Source organism: Sceloporus undulatus, chromosome 5 (assembly GCF_019175285.1).
Source record: "Sceloporus undulatus isolate JIND9_A2432 ecotype Alabama chromosome 5, SceUnd_v1.1, whole genome shotgun sequence".
Taxonomy (NCBI): domain Eukaryota; kingdom Metazoa; phylum Chordata; class Lepidosauria; order Squamata; family Phrynosomatidae; genus Sceloporus; species Sceloporus undulatus.
This window is the reverse complement of record NC_056526.1, coordinates 62,936,579-62,960,434: the sequence shown is the minus strand read 5'-3', so window position 1 is coordinate 62,960,434 and position 23,856 is coordinate 62,936,579. Positions and strand designations below refer to the sequence as shown.

Sequence of the window (23,856 nt, the reverse complement as noted above, 5' to 3'; positions counted from 1 at the left end):
TTGTATATAATGGGACTTGAGCATCCATGGATTTTGGTATGTACATGGGGTACTGGAACCAAACCCCAGCAGATACTAAGGGCCCACTGTACAATTATTGGAATGGAAACTGCAGCCAAGAAATCAGATGAATATTAGGACTTGAAAGGGCAGCAATGGATTAATTAAAGAAGAGATTCAATAAAGTATAAAGATATTTTATTGAATACTAAAGTCAGGTTTGTCCAAGTCATCATATTTTCCATTTCTATGTATGGTTGTGAAAGGTGAATAAGGAAAAAATCTGACAGGAAGAAAATTAACTCATTTGAAATGTGGTGCTGATGAAGAGTTCTCTGGATACTATAGCCTGCTAAAAAGACAAACAAATGGGTTCTAGAGTATATGAACTATCCCTAGAAGCCAAGATGACTAAACTAAGAGTGTCATATTTTGGTCAGACAGAATTCACTAGAAAAGACAATAATGCTTGTAAAGGTGAAAGGCAGCAGGGAAAGAAGGAGACCACATTCCAGATAGTTAGACTCAATCAAGGAAGCTACGGCTATGAGTCTGCAAGACCTGAGCAAGGCAGTCGATGGTTGGGTGACTTGGAAGTTGGTTATTCATAGGGAACACCACCATGGTAGGAAGTGAACTCAATAGCAGTTAACAACAAAATGTGAAAGGTCAGGGAATGGTAAGTCTCTCCTTACCAGTCTTTCAAGATATGAGAGGAACCTCTTTAAAGATGAGCTTCCATTCTATGTTATGTTCTGTGCAGTGTCTGAACAGACATCACTGAAGCATCTGCTGGCTGGGAGACTTTTTATTTGTTGCTTGAAGCTGACAGTTCTGTTGAAGCTGCTCACTGAGGACTCTCTCTGTTCATGAATAGTCTCTTACTTTCCAGTTTAAATATCCAAAATTTATTAAGGGCTACATCATATCGGTCATTTGGAGAGATCTCAGCTTGAAGCAGGATGATGGAGCCCTAACAGCAAGATGATCCCCTGGTGAGCAGTCATACCTATTTCTTACCTTGAACACTTTGAAAATCCATGAATTGATCATGTTAGTGAAGAAAAATTATCTCTCCACATCAATATGAATTAATCAGCCTTCTGGTGATGATCCCCTCTTGATCCTTGGATGGCAAGTAAACAATCCAAATCTTACTAGCTTTATAGACCCTGCCAGAACCTGTATTCCACTGGCACAGTCTTTGAGAGCTCATGGCAATTGAGGCTTGCAAACTAGGACTTCGTGGAGGATTCTACAGATGACTATTGCAGAACTAACTGGAATGCATGTCTTGCCAGCTTTGGCACCCTTCTCTTTGTGTATCATTTTGTGGGGTTACACAAAATTTAGTTCAGGATTGGAGAATCTTTCTTAGCCAGATGGCTGGATTCCAGTTTGGGAGGAATCTTAGAGGATTAATTCCAGCAATGGATGAAGGTAAAGGGCTGACAAAGGAAAATGGAAGTGACCGGCTGGCATACCAATGTGAACATTTTCCTACCTTGCATGAGATGTGTAAATCAATTCTATACGTATCTATTCAAGAGTAAGCCCCAGTGCAACAGCTTTCTGGCTTGCAAAGTTGAGCCCACTTCCATGCAGTAGTTCCCCAGGCTGCAAAGCAGAGATCAGTTGTATGCAACAGCTTCCAACAGGTTTTTAAAACTTATTATTTCTAAATTCCAATCATTGATAAGACATAACAACAAAAGAAAGTTGCAGGCCACATCTCTGCAGGAAAGAGACTGCAGTGCATTGAATCACTTCTCCCCTCCCCTCCCCTCTCCAATTTTGCTATTATGTGCAAGCATTAAAACATGCAGATATCATTGAAATGAAGTCTTCAAAATAAAGGAAAATATCTCATTGATTAGAAAATAATGTTTTGTGAAGCAAAACACAGCTTGTCTAAAAATAATCACGACATAATAAAAATTGCTGCAGGATTTCAGTACCTAGAGAAGTTGCTGCCATTCTACTGACATGGCCTCAACAGGAAATTAAGGATGTCTGCCATCAGTCATGACTTACTGGGAATGGTGAGATATGCATTGCTGACAGAAAGAAAGTTTGAACAGGTAAAAAACAATGATCATTTACAGGAACCATCCATGGAAAATGAATGGATGAAAAAACATATAAATGCCAAGAACCTCAGAAGAATCAACATGAAATGCATTCAAATGGCTCACTAGTCCAATGTACATGGATATTTATTGTGCCTGAGTCAAGCTGCCCATTACATTAAGGACATGGCTAAAAGGCACTGGGGATGTAAATCTTCATTTATTTCATTCCTACATGCAAGGATAAATTGTTCCCCTGCCCCTCTGAGAATACAAAGCTTTGTGCAGCTTTTGAGCACTACTTGTACGCCAAAACATAGTTTAATAAAATTCATTTGTTCAAAATACATAGGCTTTTTGTGCCAAAAATATTTTGCCAAAATAGAAATATTTTTGCACGGAAGACTGTATTTTCCACAAAATACACTGATTCCTACATATAAAAACTACATATGTTTTTCCCCCGTGGAAATCAGTATATTTGCACAGTTTACATAAATGCTAATGTATGCTGGCATAACTTCTCTTATACCAGCATATGTCCTTTTAAGATTGCAAAAGCTGATATCCAGTTTTTCCTTGTGCTATTTCCATGTGCAAACCAGGTGTACTGTCAATCAGTGGCCAGCTTATGTGTGTTGGCAGGATCACAGCTATGATCCATCTCCAGCGTTGCAGGAAGGAGAGATCGTATTTGGCTTCTTGGACCTCCAGCAAGTCTCCTGGGGGGTTTATGAAAGCTAAGACTCGCCTTTTTTCCCCAGCTGGAAAACTGCAGCTAAATGATGTCTAGAAACCATTCACAGTATTGCCCTCTGTGTGAACTTTCTTAGATATAGGGATGACCACTGTCAGAAACTTATCTAGTCAGGCAGACATTGTCATGAGCCAAGGTCTAGCTTCTCACAAAAAAATTGGATTTTGAAGTATTTTGGATTTGGAATTCTAGATTGGGAAATTCAGTTTGTATAGCAGTGTGCCCTGGTGCCATCAGCTGGGGTTATGAGTTGAGGCAAAAAAGGGAGCAATCATCCTGGACAGAAATTTTACATATATTTTTTCTGTATTATTTATTTTATGTATTATGCAATATTGTTGCAAAAGATTCAGTGTACAATCAAATCCTGGTCTCCAGAGTCATAGTCCAAGACTCAAACTACTATGCCACACTGACCGTTAGATACTACCAATAGAGTACAGGTTGGGTCTCCCTTATCCAGAATGCTAGGGATGAGAAGTGTTTTGGATTTTGGAATATTTGCAGATGCATAATGAAATATCTTGAAGATGGAGCCCAAGTCTAAGGACTGAAATTCATTTATGTTTTGTATGCACCTTACGCACAAAGTAATGAATATAATTTGTATACAATGTTTTAAAAAACAATTTTGCACTTTAAACAAAGCCTTTATACTGAACCGTCAGAAAGCAAGGCTGTCACTATTTCTGTCACCCATGTGGACAGTTTTGGATTTTGAAGTATTTTGGATTTGGAATTCTAGATAGGGGAGATTCAATTTGTATGTCTTTTTGGAGGGATTGTACTTCTACATTTTAAAGAACTTTCCTAGACTATGCTCAAACATCTAGGCAATGAAAACACAGACAATAAGAGTCTATATATTACAGAGGAAGCTTTGTCTATTAATGCTTCTTAGCAGTATTAAGTAGGAATGGCACATCCATGCTGAAATCCGGTATATCTCTTTTTACCATATAGTGGTTCTTAATTATCCTTCATAAAGGATAAGACGAAATGGCTAGTAGTCATAGTATTTGCAGTTTGAGGGTTAGTATACTTGTTTGGGAATTCAAATGCCTTTATCCTGCTATCCTGTTTCCTGGAAACTTCCATTTGCCCACTGTGCAGGCAAGATATTGGACTAGATAAGCCTCTGGTTTGATTCAAAGGGACTCATTTTGGTTATTCCATGATGTAGCATTCACAGCCTTGCCCTCTGTGTGAATTTTCTTAGATCTAGGGATAACCACAATCAGGAACTTAACTAGTCAGACAGACCTTGGCATGATCCATGGTCTAGCCTCTCACAGAAAATTTCTTAGCAAGGCCAGCTGTGTTTGGGTAGCAGAGTAGACTTTCTCAGCCATCAAATACTGGACAAGGAAAATAGTGGCAGGCCCCACACCCTGCTGGTCCTTCTAAGCCTTGCCACCTTTCAGCTTCCTTGGAAGACTCTGCTGTTCACTGTCTGTCTTCCACCACATAAACTTGTCTTCTATCTTCAGGAGCCTAAATTCTTGTCAGTATGGAAAGACAGTTCAAATCAGTATGGAAAAAGAGTCCAGTCAACATCTGTACATGAAATAAGAGAGACCACTATCTTGTCCTTTACCTCAGGCAGAAAAAATGACTTGGGCCAGCTTTGTCACTTGACAATATATAGCAGCTTGAATGGTTCCCCCAGTTGCCTATCTAGGATATAAACTGTGAAACTGAATTGCTGTGTTCCTCATGAAAAATATATACATGTGAATAGAAAAAGACCAGTTGGATGCAGAGGGGGCATGATCTTAGCACTTTCTCCTTTGTGTTGTCAATGAGCCTCTTTTGCCTCAAGCTGCAGCTCCACTTATGCATCAATTGTGTGGCCAGGTGCTTGCTTGCTAAATTATCTGTCTGTGAACTGACAGTTTAATTAAGGCAGCAAGGACTATTACTGGAAATGAAAAGAATCAATTTCTGATTATAGTTTGTAATGAAGCTCAGCAGGGGCTCAGATTCTTTCCCCCTTTTTAAGCAATTGATGAAATCTAGCTGCAAAAGGTTTGGATGTTAATAATCTATGTTGCACTCAAAATTGCTCTTGGGTCACTGACCAAAGAAGAATATTCCCTGTTTGGCTAGGTGCTGGTGGAGTGAAATAGCTTGTACTATAAGGATTTAAAATAAATGTACAAGTTGAGTCTCCATTACCCAAAATGCTTGGGACCAGCATAGAATCATAGAATCATAGAGTTGGAACAGACCACAAGGGCCATCCAGTCCAACCCCCCTGCCATGCAGGAAATCCAAATCAAAGCATCCCTGACAGATGGCCATCCAGCCTCCGTTTGAAGACCTCCAAGGAGGGAGACTCCACTACACTCCAGTGCTTTGGATTTTAGATTTTGGGTTTTAGAAATTCATTTATGTTTCTTATACACATAGGCTGAAGGTGATTTTACATATAACTTTATATACATAGCCTGCAGCTAATTTTACACACAACATTTTAAATAATTTTGTGCATGAAACAAAATTTGTGTACATTGAACCATCAGATAGCAAAGGCACCATTATATCAGCCACCCATGTGGACAATTTTAGATTTCAGAATTCCAGATAAGGGAAAATCAACCTGTGATAACAACTGAATTTGTATTTACTAAATTTCTCTTGAGAGCCAGCGTGGTGTAGTGGTTTAAGTGTTGCACTATGACTCTGATTTGATTCCACACTCAGCCATAGCCCACTGGGTGACTGTGTTTAAGAACAAGGCTGCCTCCCTGTCCTTGGCACAGCAAGGAACCATGGAAAATCAGGGAACAGGGAGAATCGGGGGCATGGTATTCAGATTGCTGCAATTATGTGAATAAAGCGAATTCATGAATGAACTGGAAATGAAAACTTGGTATTTTTGCAGAAATGCTTATTCCCTGATTCACCTCACTTTCTGTCTGGATTTGGACTAGTTTAAGCGTAGCGTCATCTGAAAAGCAATTGAGAATTTTTCCCTAATGCCCTGTATGACCCTGCATTGTGACCAGTTTAACCTTCCACTTTCCCCCCTGTGAAAAAGTAAGGTATTTATGTGATAGAATATAGATAACTGGAGAAAATTTTTTTCAGTTTAAATCAATTATGAATGTGTGTGTGTGTGTGTGTGTGTGTGTGGACAAATTAATCTCCTTCTCTCTTAAAGAGTAGAAACAAGAACCAAGCAAAAATGGAGATTGGGTTTTTGCTTGTTTAGCTTTTTTTTTCCTTTTTCTCCCCCCCCCCCCAAAAAAAGATTACAACACATAGGAAACTAGAAGAAATGAAAATTTAAGAAGTTTAGACACCATCTAGGAAGTATATAAAGTTTAGAGATATAGAAACTAACTCATTTTTGTTTGTTTTTTACTTTTGTATCCTTTGTATATAGTGTAAATATGTTTAAGTGTGTACCAATGTTTTGTCTTGTATGTTTTTTTAATGAATGTTCAATAAAAACTTTAAAAGAAAAAGTCAGGTATTTTTGAAGCAGTTTTCATAAAAAGAAGAAAAAGTCTTTACATATTTTAAGTGTTTTATTTTAAATTGGAAAAATAATTATGTATGGTTTTCTCTTCTTCTTTCTTACAAGGACTGGGAGTTTCCACATTTTATGGGTGATGTTGATGTAAATCTTCCTGGCCTGCCAGCTGCACACTTCCAGTTTAGATTGCCCTATTTCAAAAAGATTTTTAAGGAAGAGTATCACATCCATATAACAGGTATGCAACTTTCCTTGGCATTTCTTGATTCTAAGTCAGGATGGTGAGCATGAGCATGGTATCCAAAGTCTTACAGTCTAGAAGTCATCTACCTCATTCTGCATAACATGCACTATCTTCCTAAAATATTACTTGGTAATGGTAAAATTCTTCATGGACTGTACTGTAATGTAGGTGGAAAGCACAGTGGATCTATGTGTCAGCAAGATAACTAGATTACAGTCCTTCCAGTTACCTATATGTTTTGTGGATTTGGGATGTATAGCTGTGGAGAAGCTTGTGGGAGTTGCTTAGTCATACAGTTCCCCAGCACCAATCCAAAATGGTGCAGTCCAAGAATATAAATTGACCCTACCAAACAATTTGCTTTGTATAGATCAGGCCATCAAAAGCAACAGAACAAGAGGAAGACATGGACAAGGTTCTTCTCTCTGTCTCACAAGACATAACTGTAAGGGTGGTGGGACAGAGTAAAGGGCCTCCCTGCTGATCTGAGAGCAAGAGGTGGTACATAAGGAAAATACAGTCTTTCAAAAAACCTGGACCTGAGCCACGTAGGGCTTTAAAGGTCATAACCAGCACTTTGAAATGTGCCCAAAAATGGACCCACAACCAGTGGAGCTAGTGCAAAAAGAGAGTAGTACGCTCCATGTAGCTAACACCCATTAGTAATCTGGCTGCAGTTCTTTGAACCAGCTGAAGTTTCCAAACACTCTTCAAAGTCAGCCCCGTGTAGAGTACATTACAGTAATCCAACTGGGATATAACTAAGGCATGTGCCACCATGACCAGATTGATACAACAACATCCAACCAATGTAGTGTGGTAAGCGGAGAAATCTTAGGATGCTCTGAAAATGACAAAACTTCAAAAGACAAATCAATTGGAATATGTAACTCTCTTTTAATTTCTTATAAATTCCCAGGTATTCAACTGAAATGGGTTTCCATCTCTCTCCCTTTCTTTCTCTCTCCTTCTCTTCTTCTCATAGAATTGCTTATAAATCCCCATGTATTCCTCATTTCCTCATTAACCGCATACACCTGTGGATTCTCCATGTGGCTCTGGATTCTCCATGGTCTACACAATTATAGCACTTCCATTCTACTTTAACTGCTATGATTCCATTCTATGGAATCCTGAGATTTGTAGTATGGCAAGGTTGCTTAGATTTTTCTGCCAGAGAGCTCTGGTGCCTCACCAAATTACAAATCCCAAGATTTCAGAGAGTAAAACCGTGGCAATTAAAGCACGACCAAAGTGCTATAGCTTTGCATGTAGTGTGACAGAAACCACTGTCAGATATAGATGTGCATATTGAATCTGGCTGGTACAAATAGAGGAGAATGTTGTTTCAATTCATTGTTAGAAGAACTTTGACAAATTTCACCCATTTCTTCACATATGGGATGAAAAGACTGATGGTTTAAAAAATCTAATACAGAAAACAGTGTACCTGGCACATACACCAATCCTTAAACTCACAGGACTCTCCACTCAGAAGGGAATTGTGTCTAATAAGAATTCCCCTTTGCAGAAAGTAGTCCTGCTTCAGTACTGCTTCTCAGTCTGGTTGAACATGACTGAGGCAGACCTTACCAAGAGCAGGGGAGCAATGGCTAGCCAGTGTGTCAAAGTGACAGTTTGTCAGCATAGACCAGCTAGGTTGGCCATGTGATCCCTAACTATCCTATGTGTTCCTAACACACACCCCATGCATTAGATGAATGTGTGGGTGAGGATCCTGTATCCCTGCTCCTTCACATGTAGCATGAACATACATAGCAGATGGATATGTAGACTCCTGAATGAAAACTGATAGTGCAAACTACAGCATTTAAAATGGTATTATTGATCAAAAAAGCAAAGAGAATTAAACATTTTCTGACCAAAGCAACAGTCGAAAAGAAATAGGAGGAGCTGTGGCAATATTGACGTTTTGGACATTAAGGAAATACCATTGAGAATAAGATAAATGATTATGGCAGTTAGGATGTGTTGTTCTTTATTTTCATTCTAGTGCTCGCATAATTTAATTGGAGAATGAACACATGAATAGGAAATGTGGAATATATATATATATATATATATATATATATATATATATATATATTCCAGCTCAGAATTAATAAGTTCTATTTATTAGGTTTGCTGGATAAATCAGTCTATTTGAATGCATGTCACATCGCTGGAGTTTCAACAGCCTGCTTTATCTCAGCTCTGTGCCATTTTTAAGAGAATCATAAAGGGCATCAAGTCAGCATGAGAAGCTCCCTTTGGGTGGGCTTTGCCTGGCCCATCTGTTCTTAGATCAATGCTCGGTTTTGAGCTCCGTTCATAAACTTTGGAACTTGCTGAACATCTGACTTATTTGCAAACACACTGAGATTTGCCCATCCAAACCTGGAGTTTAGACCAGAGACGGGGGGGGGGGGGGAGAGATCCCCAAACTATGACAGTGTGCCGATTGTTTGAAAATGAATCTGTCTTTAACATGAAGGACCTGTGAATGTTTTTCAGTCCATTTGGTGAAAAATTAATTGCATAGCTGTGCTTTCAAACCATGAATTGATCACAGCATTTGGCAATGAGAAATGGGTAGAGTTTAGTGAATTAAAAGAACAGGAAGGAAAGGTAGTGAAACACTGATAGCAACACAGTCTGTCAGCAGACTCTTTGATGTTTTCTTTTTCATCACTATCATTTTGACCTTGCTGGATGGCGGATTCTTGAACATGTAATCCCAATACATTTTTCCCCAAGTTATGGAACATGGGTCAGCCTAAAGGCTTTGTACATTACAAGAGCCAAGCAAAGGTTCCAAACAAGGGATTGTTAAAAGCCATTTTAGGAAGACATTACCAGCTTTCACCTTGGCACTGCTAGCAGCTTCTGCTGTCTTCTCTGTTGCTTGTGATTGTTTTCAGAGCATTTGGTGGAAAATTAACATGCAGATCACTGCCCAAACAGTTCTGTTAGTTAGACCATTCATCTCCAGCATTAAATCTCATTGGATAATTATTGCTTGTTCTGTGCCTGCACTTGTTCTTTGATCAATAAGACATCCTTTCCATGAATATATGTAGCCCCTAGTGCACTGCAGCAAACCCACAGTATTTCATCTGTGTTTTGGAGTATGATTTGGAATTCATTTCTGGACACTGTAATCTCTAGGTTCTAGATTCAGTATCAGATTCATCCATCCATCATTTCATTTATACTCTACCGTCTTCCTAAACTGAGACTCAAGACAGCTTACCAAACAGAATTACTATAAAAATAGTATGGTTAAAACATATAAAGCACTGAGATTAAGAGAGTTTTAAACTAACAAAAATTCAACTATTTGAATTACTTTAAAACAAAGAATACAAGCAGCACAGCACCATAAAAAGCTATTTTCTTATAAAAAGCAATGAATTCCTCAAAGCTTGCTGAATAACAAATTATTCACCTTCTATTAAAAAAAAACCAGCAAAGACGGATCGATACCAGCCTCCCTTGGAAGGAAAATCCCAGAGTTTAGGGGTAGCCACTAAGAAAGTCCTTTCCTGCTTTGCCACCAAAGATGCCTGTGAAAGTGTTGGGGGGTCACAGGAAGTGTCTCCCCAAAGATCTTAAAACTCAAGGTTCATATGGGAAGATATAGTCCTTTAGATAGCCAGAACCCAAGCAATATATCGAGTCTTGATATAATGGCCTTGATATAAGGCCCTTAAACCAGGGATTCATTGTTGTATGGTGTTAGCTATGTTGTATGTTTTTTGTTATGTAGTGTTAGCAGCAAAGGTGCATCTTAAGCATTGGTTTGTTCTTAGATTTTTGCTGTAGTTTGAACATTTACTTGCAGTGATTATCTATGCTCCAGAGCTAACTGACAGGTCTGGATACAAATATGGGGTCTCAACTTTAAAAGAGCAATCCATAGCCCCAAAATACATTTAGCACCTTGGATACTTTCTTTATTGTCCTGGCTAGAATGCAGAGAAATTGACATAGAGCTATAGCAGCCACTGATATTGACATGTTATTTTTCCCAGATGAAAGTTTTCGTTCTGTCATGGGCAGATCTGTCCCTGACATTTGTCCACATAGAAACACTGGTCTTCAGAGAGCCTTCCAATCTCTCTATTCTCTTCCTCTCATCCCAGCAGCTACTGAAAGCAGAGAATGATGTCATTTAGAATCAGAAGTTCTTTGGGGAAAGGGTTGCAGGAGAAAGCTGGGGTGAGAAAAGCATTTGAATTTCTCCTTTCACTTCAGTAAATGGGAGACAGAAAACTGGCTGGTTGGAAGACAATGACATAGCAACTGGAGCATACCAGTTCCATGTACATATCAGTGTCATGACTGATATCTAACTGTATACCTCAGTAGGGAAGTGTTTTAGAAAGTTAAAAGGGGGAGCATGCCTTACCCCATTGCCACTGGAAAGAAATGACTTTAAAAAGGGTATTTAATAATCATAATTGAAGCCATGCCCTTTTGCTGGCAACAGCAAAGAAAGCAGCTGGTGTGTGTGTGTGTGTGTGTGTGTGTGTGTGTGTGTGTGTAAGAGTTCCTTTCAACCCAGGTACATCTGAACATCAGTAACGCATGTAAAAATAATTTGAAACATATTTAAATTACATATCTGTTAAAGGATGTGAGACTAACTGTTCTATGTAGTCTGTATGAAGCTCTTGGTAGCATTCAAGAGTCTCATTTAGTCCTAGCCAAGACTCAATTTTGAAAATGGATCAAGTCATGCTGGATTTGCTTTCCATTGATAAATTTAGTTATTTCTTCTCTCTCTCTCTCTCTCTCTCTCTCAGACACACACACACACAGATAGATAGACAGATAGCAGGGGTAGGCCACTTTGGCAACATTAAGGTCCCATTTTCCGCTCCTGGAAGCCTCCGAAGGCCAGATTAGTGGCCAAAAATGCCCTAACATTTGAAAAAATTCCTGGAGTGGCCTGATGTCCACTTCTGATCTTGAAAAATTGGGTTTTTAAACGTTAAACAGTGTGGCAGACATGAGGGATGTGAGAGCAAGAGAGCCATGTCACCTTCTCTTTTTTGTCAGAAAAAAAAGTCTAGAAGAAGATCTGGGCCACAAGAACAGCCTTGAGGTCTCCATGCAGCCTTGCTAGTCTAGGGCAATGGTTCCCAAAGTTTGATTTTCCCAATGTTAGTGACTTTGGCTCCCAAAATATCTGATTATCGGCCCAGTGGGCTGGGGCTTTGGAAATTGAAGTCCAAAACTGCTGGAAGACTACAGTTTGGGACCCACTACTCTAGAATCATCTTCCTTGCTTGAATTCTCACCTTTATGGCAGAGTTAGGCACATTCAGCTTTGGAATTGCTGGAGAGCTGCATTTTATTTATCAATTTCTCACATTTATTTTTCTTATTTTATTTACATGTTTCAGAATCTCTAAGAATTGCCATGGCCTTTTAGATCAAGAGTTCTTCATCTTGGTCAGGATATCAAGAGGTCCCGTCCTTCCTTCAGAAATGAATGTGTGCCCCCCCCAACCCCGGAAAAAACTCCTTATTCCTTAGTGCATAACACAATCAATCTGTGAAATGTGCACCACACTTACATTTCAACTAGAAGACATTTTGTACAAATTAGACTAATAAATGTAATACTTAACTGGCTGTGAATATTTGAGCAGACACACACATAAAGTCTGAAATGTGATTGGTGGGAAACAACAAAATCCTAATGCGTCTTCACCACCACCCGTTTAAATTGTTGACCTTGTTAAATCTGTTCCATTGATGGACATCAAATCAATACATTCAGGAAGAAATCTTTCACCTCAACCATGTGGATTACTGTATAAGCAAAAAGCTCTCAGAATTACCAAGCACCACATATATTACTAGTGCACTCATAATGGGGCTGATGTTCCACAGAACAGAACATCTGTTTTATGTTATCATTGCCATAGAGCCCTGAATTCTCAACTTGCTATACTTTCAAAAGTGTAGCAGCAGGTTGATGATCATGAAGGAGTTATTAACACATTTGTGTTCTACCTAAATATAAAATGAAGCTTTCTATTAACTTAGCCAAATATTTCTCTGTAATATTATCATATTATCCACTTCCATAAAGATGGTGGAGGGTCTCATTTCATGCCTACAGGTGTCAGGAAAACTAGAATTCTAGTTTGCATCTCCCAAGCTTTCTTGCATCGGATTTTTATTGTCATTAAAGGCCCACACAACAAAATATGGGGTTTATTTTTTATTATTTGGGGGGGGGCATCTCATTCAGGCTATATAAGGAAAAGTTTTCCACCCTTCAAATCGGGGACATCCCTCATAATAAGGGACACTTGCTAGCTCTATCAGAGCCAAACATTCTGTCCCTCAAAAAGGGGACATCATTTATAATAAGGGAGACCTTGCAACGCTACCTCAATCTGATAAGGAGAACCACATAGCTGAAGAATGCCAGCACAAATGAATAGTCCAGCAGATTTCTATCAGGACTATATTGATACTAATGCCTTCATAGCCTCCATTATTTTTCCATGCTTTAGGAACATCTCCCACACTTCTTCAGCTTACATTCCTTGGTACTTCTGAGTTCCTAATGTGTGTTTTAGTCTATGTTAAATATTTTTTTGGTCTCATTTCCATTATTTCTTTTATCTGTGTACATAGAGAGCGATTGGCATTTGTTGCATCTGCTTAACTCATCTGGATTTCCCTTGACAGATGGCTCATTGCAGAGGCTGTGCTTTCTTTCCTAGGCAGCAGTTTATGTAAATACACAGTGTAGCCTAGTTTCCATGGTATCGAGGGAGATTTGTAGGACTTAAAAGTAAGTTTAGTTATTCACTTTCCAACTGTTTCCTTGTTAAAATACATTTAGAGGCTAGGCTGGATTCTTTAAAATCTGTTTATTATCCAGCCACACTGGAGGCTCATAGTTCAGACCTACAGAGGTCCATGTAATTAGCATTCAAATATTTAAACATTAGAAGATAATATATAATCACTAAATGGAAAATTGATTTAGTCTCTTTAAAAAGAAATGTGTTGCTTCACCTTTTCAAGAATCATAAAAATATAGGTTGTGAAGTCATTTACAGTGTGATGATGCACATGTTTATTCAGAAAAAAAAGTCTCACTGAGTCTAATAGACTTCTGTCAAGCAAGTTACGAAGGACTACAGCTTGGCTAGACTGAGTCCTCAGTAAAACATTTTAAGAATAAAGGGGAATGGAAGAGGCTGATATGTTCTCCAAAATATTTGTCTCACTTCACTCTGCTAGCTCTTCTTTATTACTCCTCTTGCCAGTGCCCTTTTTAAAAAATGGTATTTTCTTCTTTCCCATTTGTTTAAAACCATATTCCTAGAAAATCTTGTATTAAACAGGGCCCATACTCCTAACCAGCCATTTAAGGTATAGTTTACTACCCTCACTCTGAATTGACATTACAACGATGCCCATAACCAAGCAGATTTGGTTATGTGATGGTATCATCAAACAAAGCATTGTTTCATTTTGCTTGGAAACATGGCAGGAGGGGAAGCATGACTGCTTCCAGTAGTAACTGCTGTCAGAATCGTTTCCCCAAGTGTTGGTAACATTCTGTCTGCTTTCTCATCCTCCCTCTAATGAATCATCATATTTTTTTAAACAGCTCTTGAAAACATCTGCAGAATTGATATATTGGACATAAGCTTGGGAGAGTTGGACTACAAGTCCCAGGATCCTCCAGCTAGTATAGCTGGTTGCAGTCTAAGAAAAGAGGACCTTTTCCAAGGCACTTTACAGACCACCCAAAAAGGGTGGTCTGCCGGCGCCGCTGGTTGCTGCATCCGGGAAGCGCAGCGGACAAACCGCACGATTCCTGGACACAACAAAAAAGAAGCCCCAAAATGGGGCTTCTTCTTGCAGCGCAGAAATGGTGCCGTAAGTCGCTAACGGCACACTCACAGCATCATTTCCACCGTGTGACGTGCGGATGCTAGGCACTCGCGACGTCAAGATGGTGGCGCCCGTGTAGAACGGGCGCCGTCATTTTGTACACGCTCGGCGTGTACTAGGGTTAGGGGCATCCAGAAAGGACGTCCCTTTCTAACCCTAGTACGTGCCGAGCACATACTTTTTGCCCATCTGTAACAGGCCCAATTTCAACCCAAAATAAAGCCTTAGCACAGCTCCTTGCCCACAAAGAAACCAGACTTTCTATACTAATTAATATTAACAATTTGCTTACATGCTATACTGCTGTCCAGCTTGGCCCAAGCCTGACAAGGAATTTGGGCAGAGATAAAGCTGAAGTCACAGTTCTAAAGCAAAGTTGTAGTTCCCATTGTTTTAAAGCAAGAGCTGGCTGTAACTGAGATCCTATGTGTTCAGGGTAGCATAAGAGTTCTACAAGCAGAACAGTTCCCTGCTCGTAACCAACAGGATTTGTGGTTTTGCAGTGATGCCCCTTGCAAGGCAGTCATTCCAATTGGGAATGTTGCACAGCCAGCTTCTGGCCAGTGGCATCTTCAGAGATCTTCTGCATAGATCTTTCTCTAGTCCATTGCATTCTCCACTAGCCAGGTTCAAGGGAAGCCTGTAAATTAGTGAGGGAGCTTTTCTTATTGCAGAAGGTGACAAACAGTGACAAACAAACAAACAAACAAACAAAAACATGTATCTATAAGGTTGACTTACAAATGTGTATGTCACTAACAGGATCATGGCCTATGTTTGCCATATACCATCACACAGGAGACAAGATGCTGGTAGTCCTCTCACCATGTAGTTCTGGTATCCTCATACTGCCATGTGACAACAGTAGAGTCACCCAGCATTATAGCCAGTGGAAGAGGAATGGAGGGAAATGGCAGAGAAGGTCTGCATTTGTGTCAGAACACCAACAATTATGGAAACTATAAAGCACAGTAAAGTGTATGGATGATATACTGCAAAATTCTTGTTTTGTTTAGCCATATGTTGAGTTATTAATGCAGGATTTGGCGTATTTTTCATGCACAAAAGGGTATAGGATTTGCTGGTTGCACCTAGTGACTCTGATGTAAGGGTGTGGTGAATCTACTCTGCATTTTGTCCAGACTTGGAAGGTGTTTTCCAAAGTGCTGAACCTATTTTGGTTAAATCCCTGGCACCTCCAGTTAAAAATGTTCTCTGCTTAAGATCCTGGACCAGAGAAGGGAAAGAAGTCAGAGACATAGGCCCAGTACAGACCACGGAAAAGGGGCAGCCCGCAGCTGCCCCTTTCCATGGTGGATTGGGGCCAGGGCAGCCTCATCGGCAGCCCAGAGGCCCCAGTCCGGCACTTTTCCAGGCCATGGAGAAGCAGCAAAATGCCACTTCTCCGTGGCCTGGAAAGAGGTGTCCATGGGGCTTCATGCCCGCTGGCGAGGCCGTGTATAGGATGTGCCAACAATGCATGTGCGCAAAAGAAGCTCCATTTCGGAGCTCCTTTCCATAACACTGAAAGGGCGCTTCAAGCGCTCTGCAGCGTCATAGTGATGTCAGGTGTGTGCCAGTCTGTTTGGATGTGGCATGCACCTGACAACATCAGCACGCTGTGTGTATGGACAGTGCACTTCCAAAATGGCGCCGACCATACGAACTAGGGCTGGGGAGCATGCAGTTGCTGTGCGCTCCCCAGTCCTAGTTTTGGCCCAAGGACGGCGCTTCTGCGCCATCTGTATCGGGCCATAGATGTGTTAGTCTGGAATATCCATATACAAGGGAATTTTGCAACACCTGTGAGACTTAGGTGCTGTACATTCCGCCCCTAAGGGGCTGCCTGTAGCCTCTCCTTTTACTGCCAGATTGGGGCCACAGCAACCAAACCTCGCAACCCCCATCTCGCCTTTCTGTGGTGCAAAAAGGAGCTGCAAAAAATAGCTCCTTTCCGCACCTCAGAAAGTGTGCCGGAGCTGCTGGTACCATAGCTTTTCATCTAGACGCAGCACCAGACAAGCGCTGTGACACTGCATGCTGTGTGGTTCAGTGCGCAGTGTCCCACCACCCTGGGGGCGGAGTCAGGGTGTGCATTGTATGAATGCCACACCCTGACTCTGCTTCCAGGCCAGCCTTAATAGCCAGTCTATACAGCCCCTAACTCAGCAAAAGTAGTTGTAGCATGAGCTTTCATAGACTCTATCCGAGGACATAGACCAAGTCTACAAAAGCTCATGCTACAATGTTTTTTGCACAGTTAGTCTCAAAGCTGCTGTAAGATCCCTTTGTATACATTGAAGGGAAAGTTAGTAAACATGCTTTAACATGTTAATTAATAGTAAACTCAGTGTCTGTCTCTGCAACAACTCACTAATAGTTGACCCTAACTTTCCCAGTTCTGATTTATACAGTCACTGGAAGTCAGAAAAGATATAGCCATGCTAGATCACAAAGACACCTGCTATGGTATAAGGCAGCTTCTTTGTTCCCATAACATATTTAATTTTATTGTTTTATTTTATTTCCCATGTGTATGCCAAAAGAGGTCACTTGGCAACACTGATAAAATAGTTATGGTCACCCATATTAAAACAGACATGGTGGAGATCAGTTTGTCCCATGCTAAAAATGTCTACAGAATGAGATACAAAGTTCAGTAAAAATGAAGCCTAATGATGTAAATAAACCAAATTCTCTCTGCTAGAATCTGTAAAGAATCTCACTAGTAATGATAATCTGAATAGGGAGGGTGAAGACTACAGTTAAAGCGGAGGATGCGTGTCTGCATTCAGTACAGGCCCTCTAGATACAGAGATGCCTCCGGGACCCTGCAGGCAAAAATAGAAAGGTCAGAGGTAAAAACAAAGCAATCCAAGCAGAGCAGTTGTAACAGAAGTCTCCAAGGACTTCCTGTTTTGTTCATCTGTGTACAGGCTGTGTGTCTGCAAACAGGTTAGCAAAGCAGTCGACAACAACAAAGTGCTTTCTGGTGGTTCAGAAGCATCTGGTACTTCTTACAGCTGGGGAAACTGAGAAGAGAGAGCTGTAGAGCAGAATTCTGAAAGTTATCTTCTGGAAATAGAAGATTCTCTGCTAGAGAGCTCTAGCCCACTCTCCTGAACTATAGTACAAAATCTCCCTAGCAGAGAATTCAGAGTACCCAAGCAAACTATATCGAGGTGATTGTAATGGGGATTAAATCTGTGCCAGGCCCAAGCACCAGCTGAAAGACCATTAGATCTAGGCAAATGAAGTCAGCCCTGAAACACAAGTGACAGCTGGAGAAGATTTCTTGCAGCTGGTGCTTCAGTCTGGAAAACTTTACCCACCTTGCAGTTTCTCTCATCTGCCATGCTTGCCAGCTAACAGCTGAAACCACTTTTCAGCCCACTTTTATGTGAAAATGATTTGCGCTATCACTTTCACTAAGTTCCTCTCTAGTTCTGCAAGCCTCCACCTACTCTGTTTCTCTATTGGAAAATATTCCCAGATGTTAGGGCTTGGGAGCCAGGTTTAGGGAAGGGAAGATGTGTCCCCTGACCCTTCTTCACAGGCCACATTGCAATCTGTCATGGTTCAAATTAGGTTCAGTGAGAGGCTCACCTCCCCAGATTTATACAGGGGTAGAGTGCTTTATATCACAAAATTAGGGGTTGGAGACAGAAGAGATTATCACATTGGGGACGGGGCATCATTGTCCCAACCCTCTCCCGTCTTTCCTGCCAAATTGTGGGAACGACTTTCACAAATGACCTATACTTGATCCGACAGGGAAGCGTGAGTGAACGTGATCACGCAAATTGTTTTCACTCACAAGTGTGCTGAACCCGTTATTCAGCCGCCCAGGAAGCACGAGTGAAAGTAATAGTGCAATCATGTTCACATGAGAGTGGGCTTAAAAGCACTTTCAGCTGTCATTTCCAATCTTTTGTAATAGCAGAATAACCTGTTATTACAATGATGGCTGAAAGCGCTTTCAGCTGACAGCTGAAACCACTTTTCAGCCCACTTTTATGTGAAAATGATTTGCTCTATCACTTTCACTCAAGTCATGGATGGGGTAAGGACAGGGAGAAATCCCGCCCCTTGTGAAAATCTCCAGAGTGACAAGCATTTTGGATTAAATCAAAGAGGTGTAAAAAGTGCTTGAAGAAGCTAGATCCTTGGCTCCCTGGAGAAGGACTCACAACTTCCAAATTCATAAGCACTCAAGTTATCAAGTGAGCAATACATTAATTTTATGGAAAACAACATCAGTTTGAATGGTTTGAATGGTTTTGATTAAGATGCTAAAGTAAAGTGGCTGCAGTCCTCCACTGTGTATTAATATGTCTAGGGAAGAGGAATATGGGCGCGGTACAGAGCACCTAAAAACGGAGCCCTGTTGGCACCTGTTTCCTATCCACAGGGAAGCCGCAGCCGGCAAACTGTGTGGCTTCTCTGTGGAGTAACAAGTGTGCCACTGGTGCACTCGTTATGCAAGCACCACATGGCGCCATGCGGATGCCACGTGGCGCTTGCATAACAACAGCGGCATCCATGTGTACAGTGCACCACCATTTTGACACCCTCATCATGTGGTAGGGTTGAGGAGCATCTGGAAGTGCCACCCCGAGGCAACCCAAGCACATGACGAGGGCATCTTAAAGGGCCGTCTCTACTGGCCCATAGTGACCTTAAAATATACCTGCTTGACTTGATCTTTCTTCCTCATTTATTCTATGAGAAGTCTAACATCTTTTGGTTATGAGTACAGGCTGAGTCGCCCTTATCCAGGATTCCAAAATCTGAAATACTCCAAAATCTCAAACTGTCCACACGGGTGGCTAAGAGTGACACCTTTGCTTTCTGATGGTTCAGTGTACACAAACTTTGTTTCATGCACACAATTGTTTTAAAAACAGTACCTGTAAAATTACTTTGAGACAATGTGTATAAGGTGTATATGAAACATAAATGAATTTCATGTTTAGACTTGGGTCGCATTTCCAAGATTTCATTATGTATATGCAAATATTCCAAAATCCAATAAAATTTTAAATCCAAAACACTTCTGGTCCAAAGCACTGCAGCTAAGGGAGATTCAGCTAACTAATGTTATTGGTAAGCTAAACAGCAAAGCTTCAGGACAAAAAAATGAAGTGCTTCAGGAAGTCCTTTGTGAAACACTTTGTTTTTTGAGTGAATATTCAAGCGCATGAAGCTGAAGCTGAATGAGATAGCCCTAGATTAGTAATCATCAAGGAAGAATTATCAGCTCTTGTTCAGAACAATAGACATTACGTTGGATAAGGAGACAAAGGGGAAACTGTGCCTCATAACAGTACTTGGAAACGTGAAAAGGTAATGGGAAATAAGGAAAGCTAATCCTCATAATGTGAGTCAACAGTGTGAAGCAGCAGCAAAAAAGGCAAATGAAATTTCAGGCTGCATCAACAGAATGATAGTGTCTGATTCAAGGGAAGTAATAGCACCACTCCAGTCTGCTTTGTTCAGACCTTATTTGGAGTCCTGGGTCCAGTTCTGGGCACCATAGATTAAGAAGGATATTGAAAAAGTGGAATTTGTCTAGAGGAAGGTGGCACTGTTGGCAAAATATCTAGAAACCAACCCTGATGATAGAGATAAAGAAGGTGCAGACTGCATGTGGCCCCAATCCCCACATTTGTGGCCTACACAGCTTCACTGGTGACCCCTCCTAAAAAAAATTCCCAATGCCCCCCCCCCCCCATAGTTATAAAATCTGAGCTTACTGGGGGCTGGTAATTTTTTGTCCCAAAATGTGCCCAGACCACCGGTGGTCTGGTTTCATTCTCCATCCAGAAGCAATACCACCCTAGAAAACCTCCCCAAACAGCCAAAAATGGCATATAAATGAATAACATTTTTTAAATAGAAGCTGAATGCCCATCTGTCAGGGATGCTTTGATGCTGTGAGTTCCTGCATGGCAGGACGTTGGACTGGATGGTCCTTGTAGTCGTTTCCAACTCTGTGATTCTATGGGTTCATTCCCACTACAATTTGCACCAAATCATGATGTGAGGTATCATGATGTGACCCTCATTCCCACTTGAAACTGCTTCAAATCCTCATTGGATTGATTCCAGTTGGAATAAAGTGGCGCAAACGTAAAAAACCCGGATTATCTCGACAGTAGTTTTTTGACACTTCTTTTCAAAATAATCAATTCTGATACGTGTCCGATAAGTGGGAACACCAGATCAGAATTCTTTCTGAGGGGAGGGACATATGTCAGAGGGGTATTAACCATCCCTCCCCAGAGACACTCCAGTACTGCCTTTTCGGGGTTTTTTTGGTTTTTTAAAAAAACTTTATTGCAAAATCGATAGATTAATAAAGCAACTACTTCCCTTTCCAAATGTTGCTTTAGCAATATATTGATTTTGTGATAAAGTTTTTTTTATTTAAAAAAATGTGTCTTCCATCCACCTGCTCCTCCTCCCAGGTCCCCTGACCTTGCCTCCATATGCCTCCTTCTCCTCTCCACTCCGTTCCTTGGCCTTGCTTTGCTCTCTTCCCCAGCCTCCATGCTCTCTCTTCCTCCTCCCTCCTCCTCTGACCTAGAGAGAGAGTCGAAGGGGGTCTGGCCAGCAAGGGCCCCTGGAGGGGGAAAGACACAGGGGAGAGGGCTTCCTTGGGGGCCTTCCTCCCTTCCTTCATGCCCCACAGTGCCCAGCAATGGTCTCAGGAGGAGCTTCAGCCCTGCCATCCCATGTGCCAAGCCCTGCCAGTGCCTGCTCCTCCTCCTTGGTGGTTTGCAGGGCTGTGGTCTCCGGAAGGTAAGGGACCGGTTGGGGCTTCGCCTTCTGAATGGGGTTCCAGAGGGAGGCAGTGGCCGACTGGCTGAAGGACTCCTCCACCTTCCCCAGCTCCAACTAATGGGGACAACAAAGCATGCCAAACAAAAGTGATTCCACAAAAAGTCCCTTTTTGTAGTGAGAACGAAGGACTTTTTGGATTCGCTTCACATAGCAGAACGGAACCTGATTGGAAAGTGGGTTATACCCCCAGTGGGAATGACCTACAGGATTCTAAGTGTAAAAGTACAAAACACATGTAATAAGGATCAAAAAGGATATGATATAACTAGTGATATAGAGAGTAGCCCAAATATTCTAAAGATACCAGATCCCATCTGATCATGGAAGCTAAGAAGAGTCAGCCCTGGTTAGTACTTGGATGGAAGGTTGCCAAAGGATACCAGATACTGTAGGCTGTATATCATAGGAAGGAAGTGGCAATACAAAAACAAACAAAAAACTATGAAATTAATGGAGTCTCCGTAAGTCAACAGGAAACTTAAAGGCCACAAACAAACACATATAGTACACTTACAATTGGGTGCCCAATAACAATAATTTCAAACCAGTAATTTATTGTTTGAATACAAAAAGACTCTGCCTCTGGCCCTTCTTTATCCATAAACCTAAGCTTCACCCTGATAATAATTCAGAATGAATGAGTGATCAGTTAATGAGTCCTAATAAATTGATGGTCTGTCTGATGTGGCCTTCTCTTTTGAGGAAGGAATTTTTGTAACTATTTTTAAGGCCCTTAAAAGGCTGCTGTTTCAGAATATTGATCTGTATGGCATCTCCTAGTGGTTTCATCCAGAGGTCACCTACAAATAGTTGTATAAATTCAGCTGCTATACTACTGGGTTTGCATTCCCAAATGACTTATTACAAAGCTACACATCATTCCAAAATAGTAAAAGTTACTCAATCACAAATCTGACTCTGAGAATTCAATTAAAACCTCATTGTGCAAATTAATTGAAAAGGCTTCTCTTCTTTTTTTTCTGAGTGACTTTCTCTGTATTATTTCATATTGTCCTTGTAAATAGGACCTGCCCAGTGATTATATTTCCTTGTTTCTATTTTTTACCCTTCCTATTACAGGCAAATGGTTCAACTATGGAATTATATTTCTTGTTTTAATCTTGGATTTAAACATGTGGAAAAATCAAATTTTTTATAAGCCACATGAATATGGACAATATATTGGTCCTGGGCAAAAGATCTACACTGTGGAAGACTCTGAAAGTTTAAAGGACCTGAACAGAACCAAACTATCTTGGGAATGGCGATCCAACAATACTAACCCTTTGACCAACAGGACTTATGCTGAAGGAGACATGTTTCTGCACAGCCGGTACATTGGTGCAAGTCTAGATGTGAAATGCTTGGCTTTCATTCCATGTCTATTAGCCTTTGCTTTGTTTGGCTTCTTCATCTGGTTCTTTGGACGATTTCAGAAAACCGATCAAGGCATGGAGAATCTGGACAGATCATACACCCGCATGAAAAGAAAGTCACCCTCCGACATAGGAATGACACGAGAGAACACACAGGTTTTAGCAGAAGAGCCATTAAGCCTCGAAGATCCACATTTGATATCCATCAAGTCAGACTTGAGTGAGATTGTCTTTAACTCTTCCCTCCTAACATCTGAAAATCTTCATGCACATTTAACTGAACAGCCAAGCCCACTGCAACCAGTAAGGAAGACCTCTGTACCTAAGGATAATCCATTAACCTAATGACATCCCACTTGGAAGGAATGAAACATGAAATTATTGTGAGATTTCATTGTTGCTTTTTTTTGTAAGTGACAGTTTACATAGTCTTTAGAAAAGGAAAGAGACACAACCTATATCCCAAAGGTGCTCAACATGCTTTTTTCTATGACTTTGTTTTCTATTTATATTATAATAACTTGTGCCTATTGTATTATATAAAACATTCCTTTATAGATTGCTTCTATGAAAACTCACAACAGTGTACTAGTTGATTATTTACAGCAGGTATAAAATGTGACTTTGGTGGTGCCTTGGAACATGAGATCAACTCACTCAGACATATAAAGGCAGCATGAAGCTGTCCCAGGGTGTATCCACACTACAGGGGGGGGAAAAACACATTTTGACCCCACTTTAACTGCCACGACTCTCTCCTACAGAATCCTGGGATTTGTAATTTGGTGATGCACTAGAGCTCTGTGACAGAGCAAGCTGAATACCTCACCATGATACAAATCCCAGGATTCCACAGGATAGGGCCATGTCAGTTAAAGTGGTGTCAAACTGTTTTATTTCTGCAGTCTGGCAAGTCTCCCAGAGCTCAGAAAAGCTCGGTATTTTTGGACTTCAACTCCCAGAATCCAGGAACCATAATCATTTGGGGGTTCTGAGAAATGTAGTCCAATAACAACTTTTCCTAGCTTTGAGTAGTCCTTCTCACCTCTTTTGAGGAGACTTTCTTTTCAATTGAATGACTTAGAATGTGGCCAGAGTATGTATAATCCACCAACTGAAGATGACAAGTCCCCTTCTTGATCTCT

General features: G+C 40.8%; 1 protein-coding gene across 2 annotated transcripts in view; it reads left to right on the top strand.

The window, feature by feature from the left end:
- TMEM117 (transmembrane protein 117) overlaps positions 1–23,464 on the top strand; it is a 315,506-nt gene extending 292,042 nt beyond the window's left edge. Inside the window, exons 7-8 of one of the 2 annotated variants that reach the window (XM_042468102.1) lie at positions 6,419–6,548; positions 22,416–23,464. In XM_042468102.1, the coding sequence (XP_042324036.1) occupies positions 6,419–6,548; positions 22,416–23,056 (771 nt within the window). In that variant the 3' untranslated portion in view covers positions 23,057–23,464. The remainder of the gene's footprint in view (positions 1–6,418; positions 6,549–22,415) is intronic. The other variant, XM_042468103.1, reaches the window with a different exon arrangement.
- The last annotated feature ends 392 nt before the right edge of the window (positions 23,465–23,856 follow it).